Source organism: Ammospiza nelsoni, chromosome 6, assembly GCF_027579445.1.
Source record: "Ammospiza nelsoni isolate bAmmNel1 chromosome 6, bAmmNel1.pri, whole genome shotgun sequence".
Taxonomy (NCBI): domain Eukaryota; kingdom Metazoa; phylum Chordata; class Aves; order Passeriformes; family Passerellidae; genus Ammospiza; species Ammospiza nelsoni.
In genome coordinates, this window is record NC_080638.1 from 57,696,031 (window position 1) to 57,715,282 (window position 19,252).

At 40.8% G+C, this 19,252-nt stretch overlaps 1 protein-coding gene across 1 annotated transcript in view; it reads left to right on the forward strand.

The window, feature by feature from the left end:
• ESR2 (estrogen receptor 2) overlaps positions 1–19,252 on the forward strand; it is a 36,974-nt gene that overhangs the window by 3,314 nt on the left and 14,408 nt on the right. The window contains exons 2-4 of the mRNA XM_059474374.1: positions 7,098–7,570; positions 10,978–11,153; positions 14,343–14,459. Coding sequence (XP_059330357.1) covers positions 7,137–7,570; positions 10,978–11,153; positions 14,343–14,459 — 727 coding nt within the window. The 5' untranslated portion in view covers positions 7,098–7,136. The remainder of the gene's footprint in view (positions 1–7,097; positions 7,571–10,977; positions 11,154–14,342; positions 14,460–19,252) is intronic.

Sequence of the window (19,252 nt, forward strand, 5' to 3'; positions counted from 1 at the left end):
AAACAGAACCTCCCACCCTGGGTTTGGAGCTCTAGCAGGTCAGGTCTGCCAGGATGGTGGAGCATGAACTGCAGAAATGGATGAATTCCCATAATTTGGGGATGTGTCCCACCCACTTGTGTGCCCAACATCAGACTTGTTGCCTATAGATTGCCAGGGGTTTTAAGGGGCATTAAGGACTTTTCTCTTTTCTGCATTGGCAAAAGGACTTCTAATCTTTGCACTGGTCTTTATGCCCAGTGAAGAACAGCTGCTCCCAGGGAAAGTCTCATCTTTGCTTTCATCAACAATGAGATAGTGTCTCCCCTGAGAGTGTAGGAATTTTCAATTCCTGCTCTATCCCTATTGCCTGATTTACTTGTTTTTCTTCACATATTGACTTTTTTAGCCACCATCTCTTTATTCTCAAATTTCTGCCTGGCATGAGTGCATTGCTGCAGGCTCTGCTCTCTTCATGCTGCTGTATATCCTCACAGACCTCAGTGGGGAAAATGCTGTGGGAAAAGGGAATAAAGGAGATGGAACTTTCAGTCCCCAATTTATTTATCATACAAGAGCTGTTGATTTGTTGTAAGAGTAAATAGAAGGAACTTGACTTGAATCAAAAAATCTCAGCCCCTGTGCCAGCTCATGTCTATACCCTGCCAATAACAGAGAGAGTTATTCAGAAAGCCTCCAAGCTGTGTTAAAGTTTGACTGGGCAAAATGAAGAATTTTATCCACGTGCTTTTTCTCTTGTTGAGGGCAGAGGGTTGAGCATGGCACTCTGCTCCTCAGCAGACTGGAGTGATGGAACACCTTTGCTGTGATGTGGGCAGTGGGATTTAGGTGTTGATCACTGAGTTTGCTGAGCACACCAAGCTCTGGTGCAGTCTCTGCTCTGCCCTTGTGGAATCCCACCTGGAGTTCTGCATCCATCTCTGGGACCCTCAACACAAGGAAGAAAAAGAAAATAAGATTCAGTGAGTCCAGGCCATGAAATTCATCAGAGGCTGGAGCACATCTCATACGAGCACAGGCTGAGAGAGCTGGGGTTGTTCAGACCGGAGAAAAAAAAGCTCTGGTACTTCCAGTGCCTACAGGGGCTCCAGGAGAGCTGAAAAGTGACTTTTTACCAGGATGTGTAGTGATAGAACAAGACAGAATGGCTTCAAACTCAAAGAGAGGAGGTTTAGGTTGGATATTAGGAAGAAATTCTTTACTGTGAGGGTGGTGAGCCACTGGCACAGTTTCCCAGAGAAACTGTGGATGCCCCATCCCTGGGAGGGTTCAAAGCCAGGTTGGATTGAGTTCTGAGCAGTCTGGTCTCTTGGAATGTGTCCCTGCCCATGGCTGGGGGATTGAAATTAGGTGATCTTCAAGGTCCCTTCCAACCCAAACCATTCATGGATTCAGTTATATTTCTATGAATACACTTTTTGCAAATGACCAGAAAGAAATGGAGTGGACGAAGGCATATGTGCATTTGTTCTAGGACACTGTCATTAAGAGGGAAATGTTGACTGAAGGAATTATTTCCTCCTGGATCCAAGGAACATGTGTATTCCATGCTGTTAGGGCAGAGCTATGGTGTGGCAATCAAAACAAGAATAATTTTTTTAGAATTAGCTCCCCTAACTGGTATGTGCTGAGAGACCCAAGTGTGCTTCAGAGATGCTGGATGCAGGTGCACATCCCAGATCCACAAAAATCTAAATCTCCATGCTGGTCTTCCCTGCACTTTCTTAAAGCATCAGATGCTTTATTTTTAAATAATGAAGTTCTTACTGGAAAAGAGTGCTGTTCTTTGTACTGGCTCCTGCCATGACACTGCTGCAGATTGAAGCATTATAACAAAATCCTCAGCTAGATCCTTGTAAATATAACTTCTGTAATAATTTTAATAGAGGTTTCTTTTTTAATGGAGCACACTAAAATTTTCATGCCGAAATGCAAATATTCTTTTTGATCAAAAATTCAAAATAATTGAAATAATTGCGTAGAGAGTAAAGAAGCTGAAGTGTCTCAGTTTGCATTTGTATTCTTGAGCAGGACAGTGGCTTTTCATTTCTGGTGTCTGAAACCCTAAGTCTATGGAACATAATTAAGAGATGCCAATCATAGAAAGCTTAAATCCACTCTCGGATCTGGTAACATTTTAATGATCCACAAACTTAAAGGCTAAAAACTAGAAAAGTCAACCTTAATTCTAGTTTGAACTGAGATCTGAAAATATTTTTCAGTAATGGGAAGGGAAGTCTAGAGACCAATCAATCAAACATCCTGCTCAAAGTGAGTCTTTTTTAATCTTTCCAAATACTGGGATTTCACAGCCTTTCTGGGTACCCTGTTCCTGCTCCTAATTCTCACTGTGGAGATTTTTCCTCATGTTTTACTGGATTTCCCTTGCACTGACATGTGACTGTGATCTCCTGAAAAAGAGTCTGGACTCCTTGTCTTTGTAACTCCAATTCAGGGGGTAGAAGACTGGAGTTGTGTATTCCCTTAGTGGAACAAATCCAGTTCCTCTGGTGCCCCCATGTCACATCCATTGAGCTCTGAAATGTATTTATGAACGTTTAGAATAATCTAGGAGTTGAGTAAATTAAAGGCTAACATAGACTAAAGAGTGCTCATTCTGCTTGTTTCAAAGTATTTTTCCCTGTGTGATTTTGAGCTGCACTATTTTATTTAGAGTAGGTCTTGATGCCACTGAGAACAGGTTATTAATTTTGGAGGATGAGTACAATATCTGAAGTTTGGACAGAAAGCTGGATTTTCCATTTTGCTTCCCTATCTCTCTCCTACTTGTTGCATCCTGTCCTTCTCAGGTAATAATAAACTTGTTTACCTGCCTGCCTTCTGTTGGCAATATCTGGCACTGCTGTGTTTAATGAGTAATAAGCTTGTCACAAAACCTGAAGCACAAGTATCATCCACATCAGGAATGACTTTCCTTTAGTAATCACTTTTCCAGAAGACGATTCAGTTTGTTGCTGCAGGGAGCTGTGTAAAATGGAACTGAAGAGAATATTAATAGAATACTCTGTGAGATGACTGAGGATCTTTGGCTGTGGAGTGGTGGAATGCACGCTTGCTGAATCACCTCTATTAAACCCAAAGGCACCAGGATTGCACTTTAGTCTAAGCCTAGCAGAGAGAAAAATGTCATCTTGATTGTCTATTGCAAAAAATCTTTACTCAAAATATATATGAAATGCTAAGCAGTTTGTAGTGTATGTTGATGGAAGGGTGCCTGAGAACATCCATCACTGCCTTGCTTTTTGAAGTGTTGTGCTTTTCTAGGAAAAGCTATTGTGCTGTGTTCCCAAGCAGGCGCCCTGCCTTCTCTACCTACTTTTCTCCTTTCCAAAACATAAAAAACATCCCAAACAACCAAACAAACCTAAAACTGGAAAAAAAAAAAAATCTTTTTTTCCCACAAGGCTTTTAAAGAGGTACTTGGTATAGGTAATGTGCAGTAAGAAGCTTTCGAGTTTGTTGAAATACGTCAGATGGCTTAATTATTTACCCATGTGTCTGTTTGACTATGACATCTAAACCAGCCCTTGTGCCTCATCTGGCATGTCTTGCATGGTGACTCAAGATACATGCAGTTGTTGTAGAGTTATTCAAAGACAAGAAACCTTTTTTTTTTTTTTTTTTTTTTTTTTTTTTTTTGTGGAGAACATTAATAACATTAATTTTTTCCCTACGTCCTCATGGATAGTGGTGTCATCCTCAGGGTGCTGGAGCTAATGAAGCTGCTTTATGTCAGAAGGGAATCCTGCCTGTAGTGCCTTAGATTTGTGAATGGTAAGTGTTACTTGAGGAACTGGCCAGAATGGCTATGGTTTACTTAATAATTGGCATTTCAGTTGTTGAATATCTCGCTAAGCTAAACTGACTTCAGTGGATTGAAACATTTGCAGGCTCCCAGGAGACTGGGATATAAAAATAATAGACACCTGCTTTGTTTCTGTGTCTGGCACAGATCTACTGCGGAGCTGACAGACTGCATCTAAATAATGTATTTTATCATTGAATCTTGCTTTTAAAATCTTTTTTCAGATGAAGAGGGCGTGTTGGGACAGGAGTTCACTTTAGGAAATAGTTCATTTCTGTTTCATGAGTAGAGTTTAAAATATGATGACATTATACCAGGATGGAACATATTAGCTATTGCTCTACTTATTGTAATCCTTGCATTAAATGTGGTTGTGCTTCCTTCTGAGGTGTTTGTGGAGCTTTTCTTGAGCCTTGGATCTTGAGATCTGTTTCCCTCATTCTTCAGTTCTTCTTTAAGACACATAACTTCACAGTTCAGCAGGCAATTTTTAGGACCTTCTGAGCAATAATGCATAATTTCAGCAGTCTCACTTTATTGTGAATCTCTGGGCTTCCCATTTGAAATTCTCTGGGTGTAAAGAAATGTGATCAACATGATCTCATGCAGATCCACAGTGTACTGTGGCTAGACTATTTCTGCTACCCAAGTTAATAATCTCAGGTCAATACTGTTATTTTTTCACTACATTACAGCCTGCTGAAGACTACAAGTACAGTTTTCTTTAACCTGCTGGACCCCAGAGTCTCCTTCTCTTGTAAATAAGTTATGAGCAGCGTGTTTTTCAGGAAGGCTGTGCTGACTCCTTATGCTTGTGTGAACTCTTCCCCTAAAACAAGCTTCACTCTTGCTTCTGGCAACTTCTGTGTATGTTTCTAAATGCTCTGTGTTGCCCTTTGGAGACAATATCTCCTCCTGCTAAGCTGACACTCATTAGTGGATTTCCTCTGCAGAAAAAACATGACTCAAATCTCAGCTGATTTCTGTTCATAAAATTCCGTAGTAGCAGCTCTGTGTTCTCTCTGCTTTTGCAGTGTGCAGGCATTCATTTGCTAAATGCTGAGGGAAACCACAGAGCCAGTTTGCCTGCTGCAAAAGTTGGCACAGCACAATGTCCCTGGCTGACTGGAACAGAGATGTTGCTGTGATGCTGCTCAGGCCCTTCCCTGCAGAGGCTTTGGGGTTCCCCTGTGCTGTGTGTCCTTCCAAAGGAGGCAGAGGCACAAAGAAAGCACAGACAGCTTTCCTTGGACGTGCCAGATCCTCTGGCAGAGTGTCCATGCTCATCCTGAATACCTGCAGCCTCTGAGACTGCGAGGGGAATTCAGCTTGGCTTACACTGAATCTTTAAATGTGCGTTGAATCCAGTGTGCTCATTTGGCTCACCCCTAGTAACCCCTGAAAATACTCCTAATTGTTTTTGTTCCATCATTTCCTTCTAAAAAAATCTCCCACCCCATAACCTGGGAGTGATAGCACCTTTGGTTTTATCAGTGGTTTTTTGGGGTGAATTTGCACAATGCCTGGTTTTTCCTGGATGGAGGAGGCTGTGAAGCATCTGCTGGGGGCAGATGAAGAGCGTGGGGTTGTGAGGGGTGAGGTCAGAATCCCCTGCTTGGGCTGCTCTGGAGGGCCAGTCCAAGAACTGCTGGACACAAACAGCTGCTGAGATATCTCATTTTCCTGTTTCCCACAAAGGAAAAAACAGCAGCTGGGTCTAAAGTGCCGGAGCTGATTTAAATGAGTTTCTGGTTATTTCTACACATATCTTCAGTTTCATTGCCAGATGCAGAGTGAGGAGGAAGGAAAGACTCTCAAAAATCCATTTTAGTCAAAAAGACTATATCTTACATTTTCTGTTAAAGCTTCTGCTCTCAGTCCTCACCCTAGAGGAGAAAGATGTATCAATGGCCCAAGGTGGCACACTAGAAAGGCCTTTGGGCTGAGAGCCTTGGGGACAGGGAGGTTGCTGGTACTTCCACAAACCCATGCTTGAATCTTCCTCATCTTCTTCATGGCCATGTGAGGCAAAAAAAGGTAAGAACATTTAGCATCTATACCTTGGCCACTTGTGGAATAGCATAGCTGTGGGTGAATGTTTAGTTATCCTGTGGTTTCTCATGTTAGGATCTTATATGTAAAAGTACATTGCAATATCAGTTCTGGGGCTGAAACTTGCTCTTTTGGATACGGAATTGTTTTGAATTGCAAACTAGGTCTGTCTTCAGAGCTGGAATGAATTGCAGATTAAACTCTTAGTGAAGAATAAAGGAAAAATGTTTTTAATGCTACAGTAAAATAATGCTTCTAGGACAGGGGTCTGTCTCAGGAGGATAATTTTGGTGGGCTTTTTTTTATCTTTTCAAATTTCTTTTCTCTCTTAAATAATTTGTGTATGCCTGAATCTGGCAAAGAGTATTTACAGTGGGCAATTTAAGGTCTTGTTTTGATAGCTGAGTGAGATGGGAGATAGAACAGGGGGTAGTTGGGATGGGGATGGAGAGTTGCAGGGAATTATAAAACTTCTGAACCTCATGAAATCACTTGAGTTCTATTGTCAGCTTTGGAAATATCTGCATTTTATGACTTCTGCTTTTCTAATGGCTCTGTGCAGAGCAGCTGTACCCAGGCACCTCTCAGTGATGAAGCTGCACCTTGCTGAGATCCACTCCCTGTGTTCCTCCTCTGTGCAGAGGGACGTGCTGTGGAGTTGTGGGTTTGGAAGGGTGTAGGGGATGTGTGTGTGTGTTTGTCTGCTTTCACAATGCCTGCTGTGACATGTTTGTGATGGAAAAGGGAAGCACCCTGGAGCTCAAGGCTGAAGGCTGTGGTGCAGTTAGCAGCAGGAGATGGTGAGTTGTTGTGAAGAGAATTGATTTCTCCTCCATAGCTGTGGACCTTGGGGTAATTTTATCTCTGATAGAGAGCAGATTTACCCTGTTTGTAACTCCTGGTAATTTGTCATCTTTATCTTTGTTTCAGGCAGGCCTCAAATAGTTTTGTTCTTAAAATTATTATTATTTTTTAAGGGAGTCTGAACTCAATATGTGTTTTAGCCTTTATTTTTAAGGATATTCTAGAAAGCTTTCTTTTACTTAAAGGCAGTAAATTTGTACATTGACCATTTAAGTGCATTTGGAATGCAATGTGTTTTAACAAGACTTTTTATGTTTTCTGGTTTACTGGTTCCTTTTTTCTTTCATTGAAAGACCTAATGCAGAGCTTTTTTGGTTTATAATTCTTTTTTTTTTTAAATTCTTTATTGTCTTAGGATGAATATTTAAGCAGCCCTCTTCAATCTTGCTTCAAAATGTCCCTGTGCACATCTTCTCACAAGGACTTTTCTCAGTTGCTGCCACTTCAGGATATTGGATGCAATAAAACAGAAATTAAAAATTCACCTGCTGGCGTCATCTCTCCAGTCCCTTACAGCTGCAATCAGTCCACGCTGACAGCAGAGCACAGCCCAGTCTACATTCCCTCATCTTTCGTGGAAAACAGGCACGAATATTCCACCATGGCGTTCTGCAGCCCCGCCATGGTCAATTACAACATCGCCAGCAATTTTGGGGACCCGGAGGGCGTGGCAGCCAGGCAGACCTCGAGCCCCAGTGCCCTGTGGTCTGCTCCTGGCCACCTGTCCCCTCTGGCTCTGCACTGCCAGCCCTCCCTGCTGTACGCGGAGCAGCCCAAGAGCCTGTGGTGTGAGGCGCGCCCCATGGAGCCCGTGCTGCCCGCCACCAGGTCAGTGATGCTTGCTGCTTTAACCCCTGGATAAATATTGTCTACAGCTTCCTTAGCTCAAGGCTTTGCTTTTTATGTTTGAATTAAAGTGCTGCTCCCTCTGAAAAACAAAACGCTGCAAAAAAACCTCCATGAGACACCAAATCACCCAGGGAGTGTTGTGTGTGTGGTTTATTTGTTCGTGTGTGTGGTTTATTTGGTTGTGTGTGTGGTTTGTTTAGTTGTTTGTTTTTATTGTATCTTCTGAAATAAGATTTTTTTCCCCAATACCCCCTTAGAGTCCTATACACCAACACAGAGCATTACAAATACCTTCACTGTGAGAACAGTTTGCACTGCATAAACAAAAGTTCAAGACTGCTAGACACTATTTTGTGCAACAAAATTAATTTTGCTCTGGCAGATTAAGTCCTTTGAGTGAAAGAGGTAAATGCTAATTCTTTTTGCCTTTTCGTACAATATTGTTTGAATTAATTTTTACCCAGATTATTTTTTTACTGCTTCTAATAGATGTGAAGGCTTGTTGTTAACTTGGAATTCGAGGGAAATGTTTTTCTTTGCTTTTTGGCTTTAGTATGAGCAGTCACACAGCAGCATGCACCACATTAAAAGTGCTGCTGTGAAAAAACCTGACTTCTTTTCTTGCTGCTGTTCCCAACTGACTTTGTAAAGTTGCTGTGAAGAGCAGAGTCAGAGGCTAAACTTTCAGCTGTCAAGAAACTCTGTTTGCAAAACCACGTTCTTGTCCTGCAGACTTACTGACATTGGAAACCCTAACCAGGGTCTGGGTCATCATCTGATGAAACTGCTCCATTCTTGGGCACACACTTGTTGGATGGATTAAAGCTCAGGGCTGTAGGTGCTGTTCCTGCTTCAGCAGCTGGATGTTTATTCATAGCCTCCTTATTTAACTTCAGCAACATTTGGAGTATGAAAAATAGTGTGTCCTGGGAACAGTTTTAGTCAATGGTTAATAAAGGATCTGTGCTATTTTTGAGACTACCCACACTCCTTCTGCAATGGGTGGGCTTTATGGAGTGCAAATATGCTCTCAGTGTAGGTGTGTGCATTGGGAAATATTCTTTGGGCAGCACTTACATACAGAAGAATTCCCCAAGCAGCTTTTATGTGAGCAGGGATCACATCCAAACTCTTTCCACTTTGATTAAGGTTCCAAAACTTAGGGTTTGAAGCTGTCCAGATGTTGGGACAGCAGCTGGAATAACACAGGAGCAAGAGCATCCTGTCTGATGCTCTGCAGTGTCCTCTATAAAACAGACAGAAGGAAAGATGAACCTGTCCCATTGGAGTTTAAATAAATAAGTCATCAGCTATTTTTATGGATATATAAGGACTATTGCTTATGCAGCTGATGATGACCTAACTTAAAGAGAATCAAGAAATTCTGGAGTATAACCTTTTCTTCACAGAATGATTTGAATTGAAAGGTGTCTTAAAAACCATCTAGTTTCTTTGCCATGCACAGGGACACCTTCCCCTAGACCAGCTTGCTGACAGCAGAAGGATGACTAGGAGAAAATCAGTGATTTATTACTTTAAGTGAAGTCTTACTTCCTTTTTAGAAAGGTAGTATTTCTATATAGAACCCAGCATCAATACCTATTTTACTAATGTGAAACGCCAAATCCCTTTTGCTTCCAAACACAGGGGAATAGGAAGGAGTAAGAATGCTCTTCCCTCCTTTCATTTGCAGCAATTTAGGAATGTGTGATACAGTCCCTTTACTCTTGGGGAGAGTTCCTCCTCACTGGTGTTCCCAGCATGGCAGAGAGGGAAATAATTCAGTGATTCACCAGCCCATTAATGAGGTGTGTGTGTAATCAAAGACCCAGCTTGTTAAATACTTAAACACTCCTCTGCCCTGCTGTAGCTGAATGAATTAACATTTTGAAAAAATCTCTCAGTAACTTAATTGCACAACAAATATCTTAATTTTTCTGTTTTGAAATTTGCTCTGAGAAGCACCTTTTCCTCCTTTCCAAATTTTTTATCAGGAAATTGGAGAACGTTCTCCTCAAAAACTTAGGAATTTGATGATTTTCACTTGGCATGTGAGTGTGTTTGTCCTTACCTCCTGTCATGAAACCCGCACAAAATCTACTTTTAATATATTAGTTAAAGCCTCTTTGACAGCACTTTCAGCATGTTTCTACTATTCTGTTTAAACTTGCCCTTGTTCTCTAGAAGTCATAAACCATGCTGCCTGCTGTCTTATCCCAACTGATTTTTCTTCTCCTCCTTAATCCTTCTAGAAGGTTGGATGAGGAAAATTCTAGAGTTCTGAAGTTCTGCCTCTATGCTTGAATTTATACCTATAAATTGACTATACACCATTCCTTTTCTCAAACTCTGAGCTGCTCAGTTTGCACATAACACTCTTTTCTCTCTGTCTAGAAATTGCATTGACCCTGAAAGCACATTGTGCAAAACCCACCAAGAAAATGAGGTCCAGATAAAAAGGATACAATGGATTTACTTCCTATACCTAACCCAAACATTACTGATAATCCTAGCTCCTTTCCTCTTTTGTTTGTTTACAGGATCTTGGTGTCAGGAATTGGCTGTTTTTTCATGTTTTTTCCTGTTTTAATTTTAATCTCCTCATGAAGAATAGTTCCTGTATGTTGAAGTTGTTTGCAACACTTCAGGGATGTCTATATCTTACTAATTTATATAGAGCAACAATTTTTTAAACGTATGGAAGTATTTTATTCATTGTGTTTCTTCATTCTTCTTGTATTCAGACTTTTTGTTTAGCATCAGGGTGATCAACGTGGGCTGAACAGAAAACATCATGAGCTGATCTTATAGGCTGAGATTCACACCTCAGTTATTTGTCTGCAGAATGTCATTGAACGAGTTAAGCCTCATGTAAAGGATGAAGCATTGGGAATGGATGTGTGTTGTAATTTTGCCTTACTAACAGGACAAAGCAACTGCATCTCTGTCCATTGTAGCATTTATAACATCAGTCTGAGCTGCCTGAGTTCTCCTTTTCCTGTGAAGCTCTCAAGAGGCAAAATCCACTTGGTTCACAAATTCCTGGACTTGCCTATTTCCAATAATTCTTCAAGACCCATCAGCATTCCGTATGATTTTTCCCAGGGTTCATTGATTGATTCAGCAGCAGTCCAGGTTTATGCCTAAATCCTTCTAGTGGGTCATCACTGGGATCAGACTACATGCTTTAAATGCTTTATCTTGTCAGAAAAGGCTTAGCAATGTTTCACACTATCCTGTCATCAGGAATATGAAGACTCTATAGAGAGTCTATATAGACTCTCTTTATAGAGAGAGAATAGAAGACAATGAAAAATTATGAAACTCTTTGCAGTGCAGTTTAAATTTTTCCTCTTTTACAAGGTATGTTTTTTCTCTTCTATCAGAGAAACATTAAAAAGGAAAACTAATGGCAGTGACTGTACAAGCCCAATTGCAAATAATCCTGGCTCAAAGAAGGATGCCCACTTCTGTGCAGTCTGCAGTGACTATGCTTCAGGATACCACTATGGGGTCTGGTCCTGTGAAGGCTGCAAAGCATTTTTCAAAAGAAGCATTCAAGGTAAGACAAACAGGTTGTGATCATTTGCTTAAATAAACAGTTTCATGTGACCAGGGGCTGCAGCAGTTGACCTAGTAATGAGCTGCTCTGAAATCCTGGTGTCTGGTGCTCCGTGCTGAAAATAGAGCAACACATGATTTGGGTGTTTTATCTCTTGGCTCTGATGTTATCAAGATCTGGAAATGTTACAGAGTGAGGAATTGATTTCTTTAGAGAAGAGGTGGAGTGCATAGCACAGTGAGGCCCCGCAGCACTGGGATGACACTGCAGACCTGTGAATCTGATGGGAGTTGTGGCCTAGCTTAGTTGTAGTAATTGAGAATTAATTGTCATAGGCACAGTAAGAGTAGGCAATTATCTGGAGACTTTGCTTGCTGGGAGCTCTTCTTGACAAGAGTCTATTGCCTGGAGCTGTTGAGTCACAGTGTACAATATCTACACACTGAGGAGGATGGAAAAATATGTGTAGCAAATATCAGGTGCTAACCTGGCTATCATTAATGCTCAGCCCCTCAGAGCCTGCACTGCAGTATCTCTTACCCTGACAGGCCTCTCTAAGACTTCCACTTCCATGTTTAAATTCTTAAATATTTGGTATTTAGTTCAAGTTTGCTTCATGGCTACAGTATGAAGTAAATGTGGGGCTCCACATTTGCTGTCACAGCCAGTGGAAGTCACACAGGCACTGCATTGCAGATTTGGGGCACTTATTTTCTTTAACCTTGGCCCAGTTATCCTGATCTTTGGCCTCATCTCAGGTCTTTTGGTGGAAAATCATTTCTATTGACATTGGCTGCTACATGTGGATGCCAATGCAGAAAATCCTGCTGCTGTTTGATCTTTACTGTTCCTCTCCCACTTCTGCCTGCAGAGCCTTTAGGAATCTTCAGATATTTTCTTTTCGCTCAGTATGGCAGAGATGGTGCCACTAGGAGAATCAAATTTAATTCAGAACTTGTTTTTGCCTTTTCAATTCATTGTGCAGATTCTGCACGGGTGAATAGTTATTTCTACAAGCTGGTGCAAGTACTGTGGATTTCTAAAATAATTGAAGAGACTTTTGTGTCCATTTTGTCACAAATGGAGATTGAATTTGATCTCAAGGTGTTTTCTGTCAAGTCAGTGCTTTGCCTGCTCTGTGTTGCTCACATGTACTTGGGCCACCAGCAAGTTACCCACTGTGGTCTTTTGTACACCTCAGTGTACCCTGTCAGGTAATGGTGTTTGTAATTCAAACGAAAGAATAAAAAAGGCACATAAAACAAAGCCAGTTCTTGGCATAAAACACTTACCAAGCACTCAGTTGCAACAGTTGTTATGCAGGATATTGTGTATTAAAATAAAAGACTTCTGGGCATGCCATAGAGCAAAATGTTGGCCTTATTAATGAAATTAAAATTAGAAATATGACTGAGCAACTGTGTGTGGTCTCCTTGGCTTGTCTGAGTTTGTAGTGTAGTCTGTCCCACATCACTGAACATCTGCCTGCAAGTTAAATTATCCCAAGGCCACAAGAGCTTTAAAACACTTTATAGTCCTGTGTGCAACAGAGAGTTTCTTCCTCCTCTCCCTCCATGTTGTGTGAAGAGTGATAAACAGTAATTTGTTTCTCAGTCGTATCTGCTAGCAAGAAATGGGACAAACTGTAACGTGAGCTCTTCTTTTTAAAACTGTCAGTTCAAAAATTCAAGGTTAAAATAATTCTAATTTTGCATGGCAATAGACACAATGGTTCAGTTAAATAATTACTCTTGAGGACATGAACTCTTGGATTTTCACCAAGTGAAAAAAAAAGAAAAATCACTCTAGTAGCTGTATTTTTGTCTGATCTTATTCTTGGTTGGGGAAAAAAACCCAAACCCAAACTAACTTAAAAAGCAGCTTGGGAGAAAAGATATTAAGAAAAGTAAATGAGTGAATATTTTTTGCATCCTTTGGTAATTGCTGCAAGAGATAGTTCCACTATTTCACAGGAGATTATTCAACTGTATTTACACCAGGAGTGTTCCCAAGTCCAGTTTACAGTAAAAAACCTTTGGACCAGATTATTGATTGATGAACTACAGTAACCTAAAGGGGTTTGGGTGGGAACGAGGTGAGATGGGAAAGAATAAGAAGAGAACAAAAGAGGCTGCAGTGAGAACTGATCAAAGAAAGATAAACACTTGTCCAGAATATCTGAAACTTACATCCTCTCCTTGTGCTTTTCTTTGTAGTTACAGCATGCATTATTTCCTACTGGTCTCCTTTTATCTTGGCTTTTTTTTTTTTTTTCTTTTTTTTGGTTAACTTTTGTCCAGGGTCAATCCTCCAAAGGCTTCTTCATTCCTGGAACTCCCCACGTCAGAGTTCAGTAAATAGAGCTGTAGTTTACTTAAATCTTTGCAGGACTGCTCTTTTCAAGTCTGCTGAGGAAAAAAAAAAAAAAAGAAAATCTGGTATCTGTGGTGGTGCTCACAGGGATCCCAGGACGAGGGAAGAGATGGGAATCTTGACTCCATGTTTCAGAAGGCTGATTTTTTATTTTATTATATATATTATATTAAAAGAAAATTACATATTAGAACTATATTAAAAGAATAGAAGAAATAATTTCATCAGAAGGCTAGCAAGGAATAGAAAAGGAATGCAATGATAATAAAATCTTGTGACCACTCACAGCCTCGACACAGGTGGCTGTCATTGGCCATCAAGTAAAAACAATTTCACATGCTGGGTAACAATTCTCCAAATCACATTCCAAAGCAGCAAAATATGGAAAAGCTAGAGCTTCTCAGCTTCTCAGGAGAAAAGATCCTAGCAAAAGAATTTTTCATAAAATATATCTGTGACAGGTATATGCCAGCTATAGACTCCCAATATACAGTACAAAATTGGAGGTTGGGAGGAAATCTCCACAAGAGTGTATGTTCTATTTCCAAAAAATGAAAAATGAGTTGGTTTTGGAAGATGCTTGATTGTCTGACAGTCAGCACTATAAAGCTGAGTAATGATGTCTGGTTAATTTTGAGGCCACAGGCTGATGTTTAATATATAGGACAAATATTAATTTTTGCATCAGTTAAATTGATGGAGCTTAGATACATGCACACAAAAAAGCTGAGTTGTTTAAAGTTGAGAACACTCCTGATTTGGGAAATGACCGAGATGGTTAGAGATGTTAAATTTTCCCTTCTTGCCCTGCTGCAGGACACAATGATTACATCTGCCCAGCCACCAACCAGTGCACGATAGACAAAAACCGGCGCAAGAGCTGCCAGGCGTGCCGGCTGCGCAAGTGCTACGAAGTGGGGATGATGAAATGTGGTGAGTTGGGCATGCCTCTGCTCTCAGCTGGGGTTTTAGCTTTGTTTTGCTTTTGTAGCTGGCTCTTAGCTGTTCTTAGCTGGTTTTGGCTTTTTCTTCCCCTCAGCCAATCCCCTATCTTGTTTTCCTTTGGAATCCTAAGCAGGCTCAACAACTAAAGCAAGGTTTTATAGGAAGGAGTTAACTGATTCTTAAAGCTGAAGATGACTTGTAATTTTCAAACCTGTGGGAAGGTGTAGGTTAAGAGTGAAAACCATATAACCTCTGCAGAGCTTTGGGGACACAAGCTGCTTCCATGCCATGCAGAATGGGAAATAAAGAGCTGCTGCTTCCAGAACCTCCCAGAGGCAGTCTCTGCTGATGTGGGGTAAAGGAGCCTGTGCTGTGCTCTGCTGCTTGCATGCACTGCAGGAGCAGCAGTGTCAGATCAGAGCAGCAGCGAATTAACCCAGCATTCCACCTCTGATGGTGGCAAGAGTGGGTGCCTCAGGAGGAGTGTAGGAATGAGAGCAGCACCTACGAGGAATTGATGCTGTCACCTCTCAGCTTCCAAAAATTAGTGGTGGGGGACATTAGTAAAATGATGGATTTCTCCATTTTCTCTTTCTAATCCTACAAAGGCTTAGAATCTACAACATTCCTCAGCAGTTCGGCCACCCAACCCTTGAAGAACCAGCTCTCTGGTTGCCAGGTTTTTGTGGGGGGCTTTGGTGGGACAGTGAGGGAAAGGCATTGGGAGGGCAGCTCCTTTTTGAGAACAAGCTATCTTCAGATGATGCCCCACAGCTCTTCCACCAAAAGAAATAGTGAACCTCCACTGTTTGTCACTGCATCACTCAGAATTATCCAGCCTTTTCTTTCATCCCTGTCTAGTACTTACAGCAATGTGACTTCAATGCAGTTGATCATTCATAGATTATATTTTCAAAGTTACTTTTAAGAAGAAAATTATTTGAGAAATGTTTCAATCTAATGTATGTTTACAGTCAAAGTTTGCTGTTTCTTGTAGATTCCCCTATGTATGTAATAGAAACAGGCTGGGAAAATAACCCATAAGAACACTGGAGTGCACAGGAGAAGGTCCCTGTGCTTGGCTCTCCATGATTTGCAGGCATGCATCTTGTTTCATCCCATTTAATGCAGACACCTGTTTCTGTTTCAAAATTAGACACCATTTTCATCCTCCCACAGCTTTGATCTGCGGACTGTTTGCAAAATACGACTTCCTTCATTGGGAACATTGTTTAGAATTTCAGCCTGCATTTATTGCTGAACAATTAATGTCCATTTTTTCTTGCAACAACATTGTCTTTTACCATAGAGGCTCCTCTTCTGTTTGTTGTTAACAGCCTGATTTTGTTTAAAGACTGCATCATATGCCTCACAACCTTTGTTTTAGTTGGCTAAATAAAGCAAGAAAACTTCTCCTTTTGCAAAATAGGAAAGTAGATGACTCTGGAAATCATCAGGGTAGCTTGTCCCTCCACCTGCTCCAGGCAGAGATAACACAATTTGCACTTGGATGCCCAGAATCATGGGCAGCCTTCTGGTGCCTCCCCTCCTTGCAGTGGCACTGACACATTGCTGCTGCTGCAGGAGCTTTCCTCTGCTCACACCCAGGATCAGATTTGCCTTTTCCAAGGTAACATCCTGCTGGCAGTTCATAATCACTCCATGATCTGTTGTGACTGCAGTCACCCCGTTCATTCCTAGCTGACAACTCCCAGAGCAGAACTGAAATTTCAACTGTTCCTTGAATTATTTTTGTACTCCTCAAGTACATTTAGTTTCTTCTGCTCAAGTCAGAGGCTTCTTTCTATGTGAAGCTCCTGTCTTTTCCCTCAGTGATGGTCCATCTCAACTTTATTGGTGTTTGGTCTTACCTCCAGCAAGGAAAGCCTTATGTCTGCAACTAAGATTCCTTTCAAAATCTTTCTGAATGGTGCCACTGTCTTTTGGTCATTTTTATGACTCAGAATTTTGCTCAAAGTTTTTCCAAGGGAGCTTTCTATAAAGCCCCAGTTTTGGAGTTGGAAAGGTTTGGTAAAAATTGATTCCATAATGATATTATAAGGTAGACCTCCACAATGCTTGCCTTAAATTAATCCTTTTATTCTAGCTGTCCAAAAAGTCCTGGTGTGTGATTAGACCTCATAGGCACTATGGCATTACAAGTAATAAATTATAGTGTGCACTTATGTCCTAGCTTGTGTTCCCTTGAATCTTGTCACATATTCATAAACATGTTTTTTCTACCATAATGATTGTCTGCAGGATATTGATGACTTGGCCAGAAAAAAAAAGATTGAAATGATAACTGAAAAAAAAACCCCTGTGTTTTTAAATAATTCGTTTTTAAAATAGTAGCACTAAAGCTTGAAACTCTCAAGAATTTAATTTGAGAATCTGAACAATTTATTTTCAGAAAAAAGAACATAAAAATTACTCAGAACTGTCTGAGTCACCTGATGAGTGAAGTGGCAGCTGTGAGTAATGCTGGTGTATGGACACATGGTGACAGACATTTAAAGCAGACAGATTTTAAGGCAGTATTTCTTGCATGAGATGTAAATGCCATTTCCTACAAACCAGAGTGATTATCTCCCAGACATTTTCTCACAAGAATCGTGCTTCAATAAAAACTTTTTATTGTAGAAAGCCATAAAAGAGAACACTTTGTTTTTAATGAAGGCTTTTCTGCATCTCTGCTCCTTTCTGAGGTCACTTAGAGAAAGGATTGGTTCACATCTGCTAAAGCCCTGGATGGGATGGAATGGTTTGTGAGTGCATTTCTGCTCAGTGGAAACTTGTGTCCAGCACAAGTGATAAAAGAAGTTCAATTGCCTTTGTAGTTTGAGAGCTCTTCATAAAATCCCTGCACCATTCCCATCATAACTTTAAATCCTTGCTTTGCATATTATCAATAGACAACTCGAGAGAAAACACACACTTAGGAACTTGTTTAAAACAAGATTGTGTGCCTAAATCTGATTAAGCAGTACAGGTCATCTATGCAGTAGGAGAAGGCAGAAAATTGTTGCTCTACAGCTTCTTGGTCTGAAATTCTCTTGTTTATCATCACCTTCAGAAATGTTAAGAAGTCAGCCCAACAAGCCACAGGTATTTTGGTGGAGGCCAGCTTGGGGTGCCTTGTATTGAGGTGATACTGGATTTTCTTATGAAAAATAGAAAATACTCATATATAATATGAAAATATTCATATATCATTGCCAAAAGCACATGGGTCATAGACATTACATCTGTCAATTCCTCTGCAGGAAATCTACATTCCCTGCTGTTCCAAACAAGCAAGCTACTGCTAAAGTTTGGCAGTAGGACTCCTAACAGTGGTAGAAAAATAATTAACAAAAAAATTGTACTATCATTAGGAACAAAGAAAACAGAAAAACTGCAGTAAGCTCTGCCCAGAAAACTTGAATAAAATAGACAGGATAAAACTGATCTTCCCTTGGAGCCTTCTGGTGTTTACCCGGGGAGCTGAAATGGACTTGGACTGTTTGTCAAAGGCAGTGAAGAAGAGGGGAGTTGCTTCATCACTTTTCACTCTTGGGAGCAGTTATGCTTTGCTTTTGGTTTGCTTCCTGAAGCTCAAATAGAATAAAATAAATAGGCTCAAATAAAACTCCTTCTTTCACAAGGAGTTTTCAGTTTCCCTGACTTTCATTTCCCTCCTCTGCACTGCTCCTGTACCTTTTCCCCCATGTGTCAGTTCTCAGCATGTTGAAATTGCTCCAAAGGTGAAGCTCCTTTCAGCCCTGAGTGAGGAGGCTGAGAGGCCACACTCAAGTGATGGAGAGATGCTGCTCTTGAATCATTTCACAAGTTTGCCGGGAGGAAAACAGATTTCTCTGTGGGCTGGTTCAGGATTTGGCCCTTTCTCCTGTCTGTGGGCAGCTGAAATACTCCAAAGTACTTTACACACAGAAAATAAATGTTTCAAGGCATTCTCTGGACATCAAATGTATTAATTGAATTTCAGCTTTTATAGCAATCACTAGAATTTCTGCTCACATTCTCATGTGCATACAGGCAGAGAGCAGCTCCTTTGTCAGTGGCTCCACTCTTGAGAATTCAATTTGAGAGCCTGCTCTGGAGTGTGTACTCACCAGAACATTTGCATTTGCTTTGAAAGGTGGCTGGAGTGATCATGATTTACCAGTGTGTACTGGAGAAGGTTTATACTCAGATTCTTTCAAAAACTGACTATGAAATACCCAGTGGTAGAATCTGCATTTGCTACAGAACTGGTTGGTTTTATGAGCCATTGCCAGGGACCAAAATCAGTGTGAAGGGCAACATGCCACATAGCTACCGACCATATCAGACAGCATTTGTGATTTTCAGAGAATTTGCAAAGCTTGAAAAATGGTGTGTTTCACTGCCAGCAATACCTGCTGTGGCTGAGTGAACAACAGGCTCATTTTAATGACCTTTTTTCAATGTGCTTCACTCCTTATATCTTGGGGTCATTTACTCATGGTCTGTGGTGCTGCAGCTCAAGGTCTTGCCCTTGGCCCAGCATTCTCAGCTGAATTCAGCAATTTTCTTGCACAAAATAGCTCTAAATAATGAGAGTGTGGTAGGAGGAATGAGGGATTTGATCATTTTGCACTTCTGCAATTGGCTGAATTACCTTTATAGAAATGAATATTAGATATTAAGAACAGTTAGGGAGTTTGTAGCAAAGTCATGGATAGCCCCCAATCTGGGAAGATGTATTTTATTTCTCTCCCTTTACACACATTGATCCACCTCTCTGTACTTAAAACATT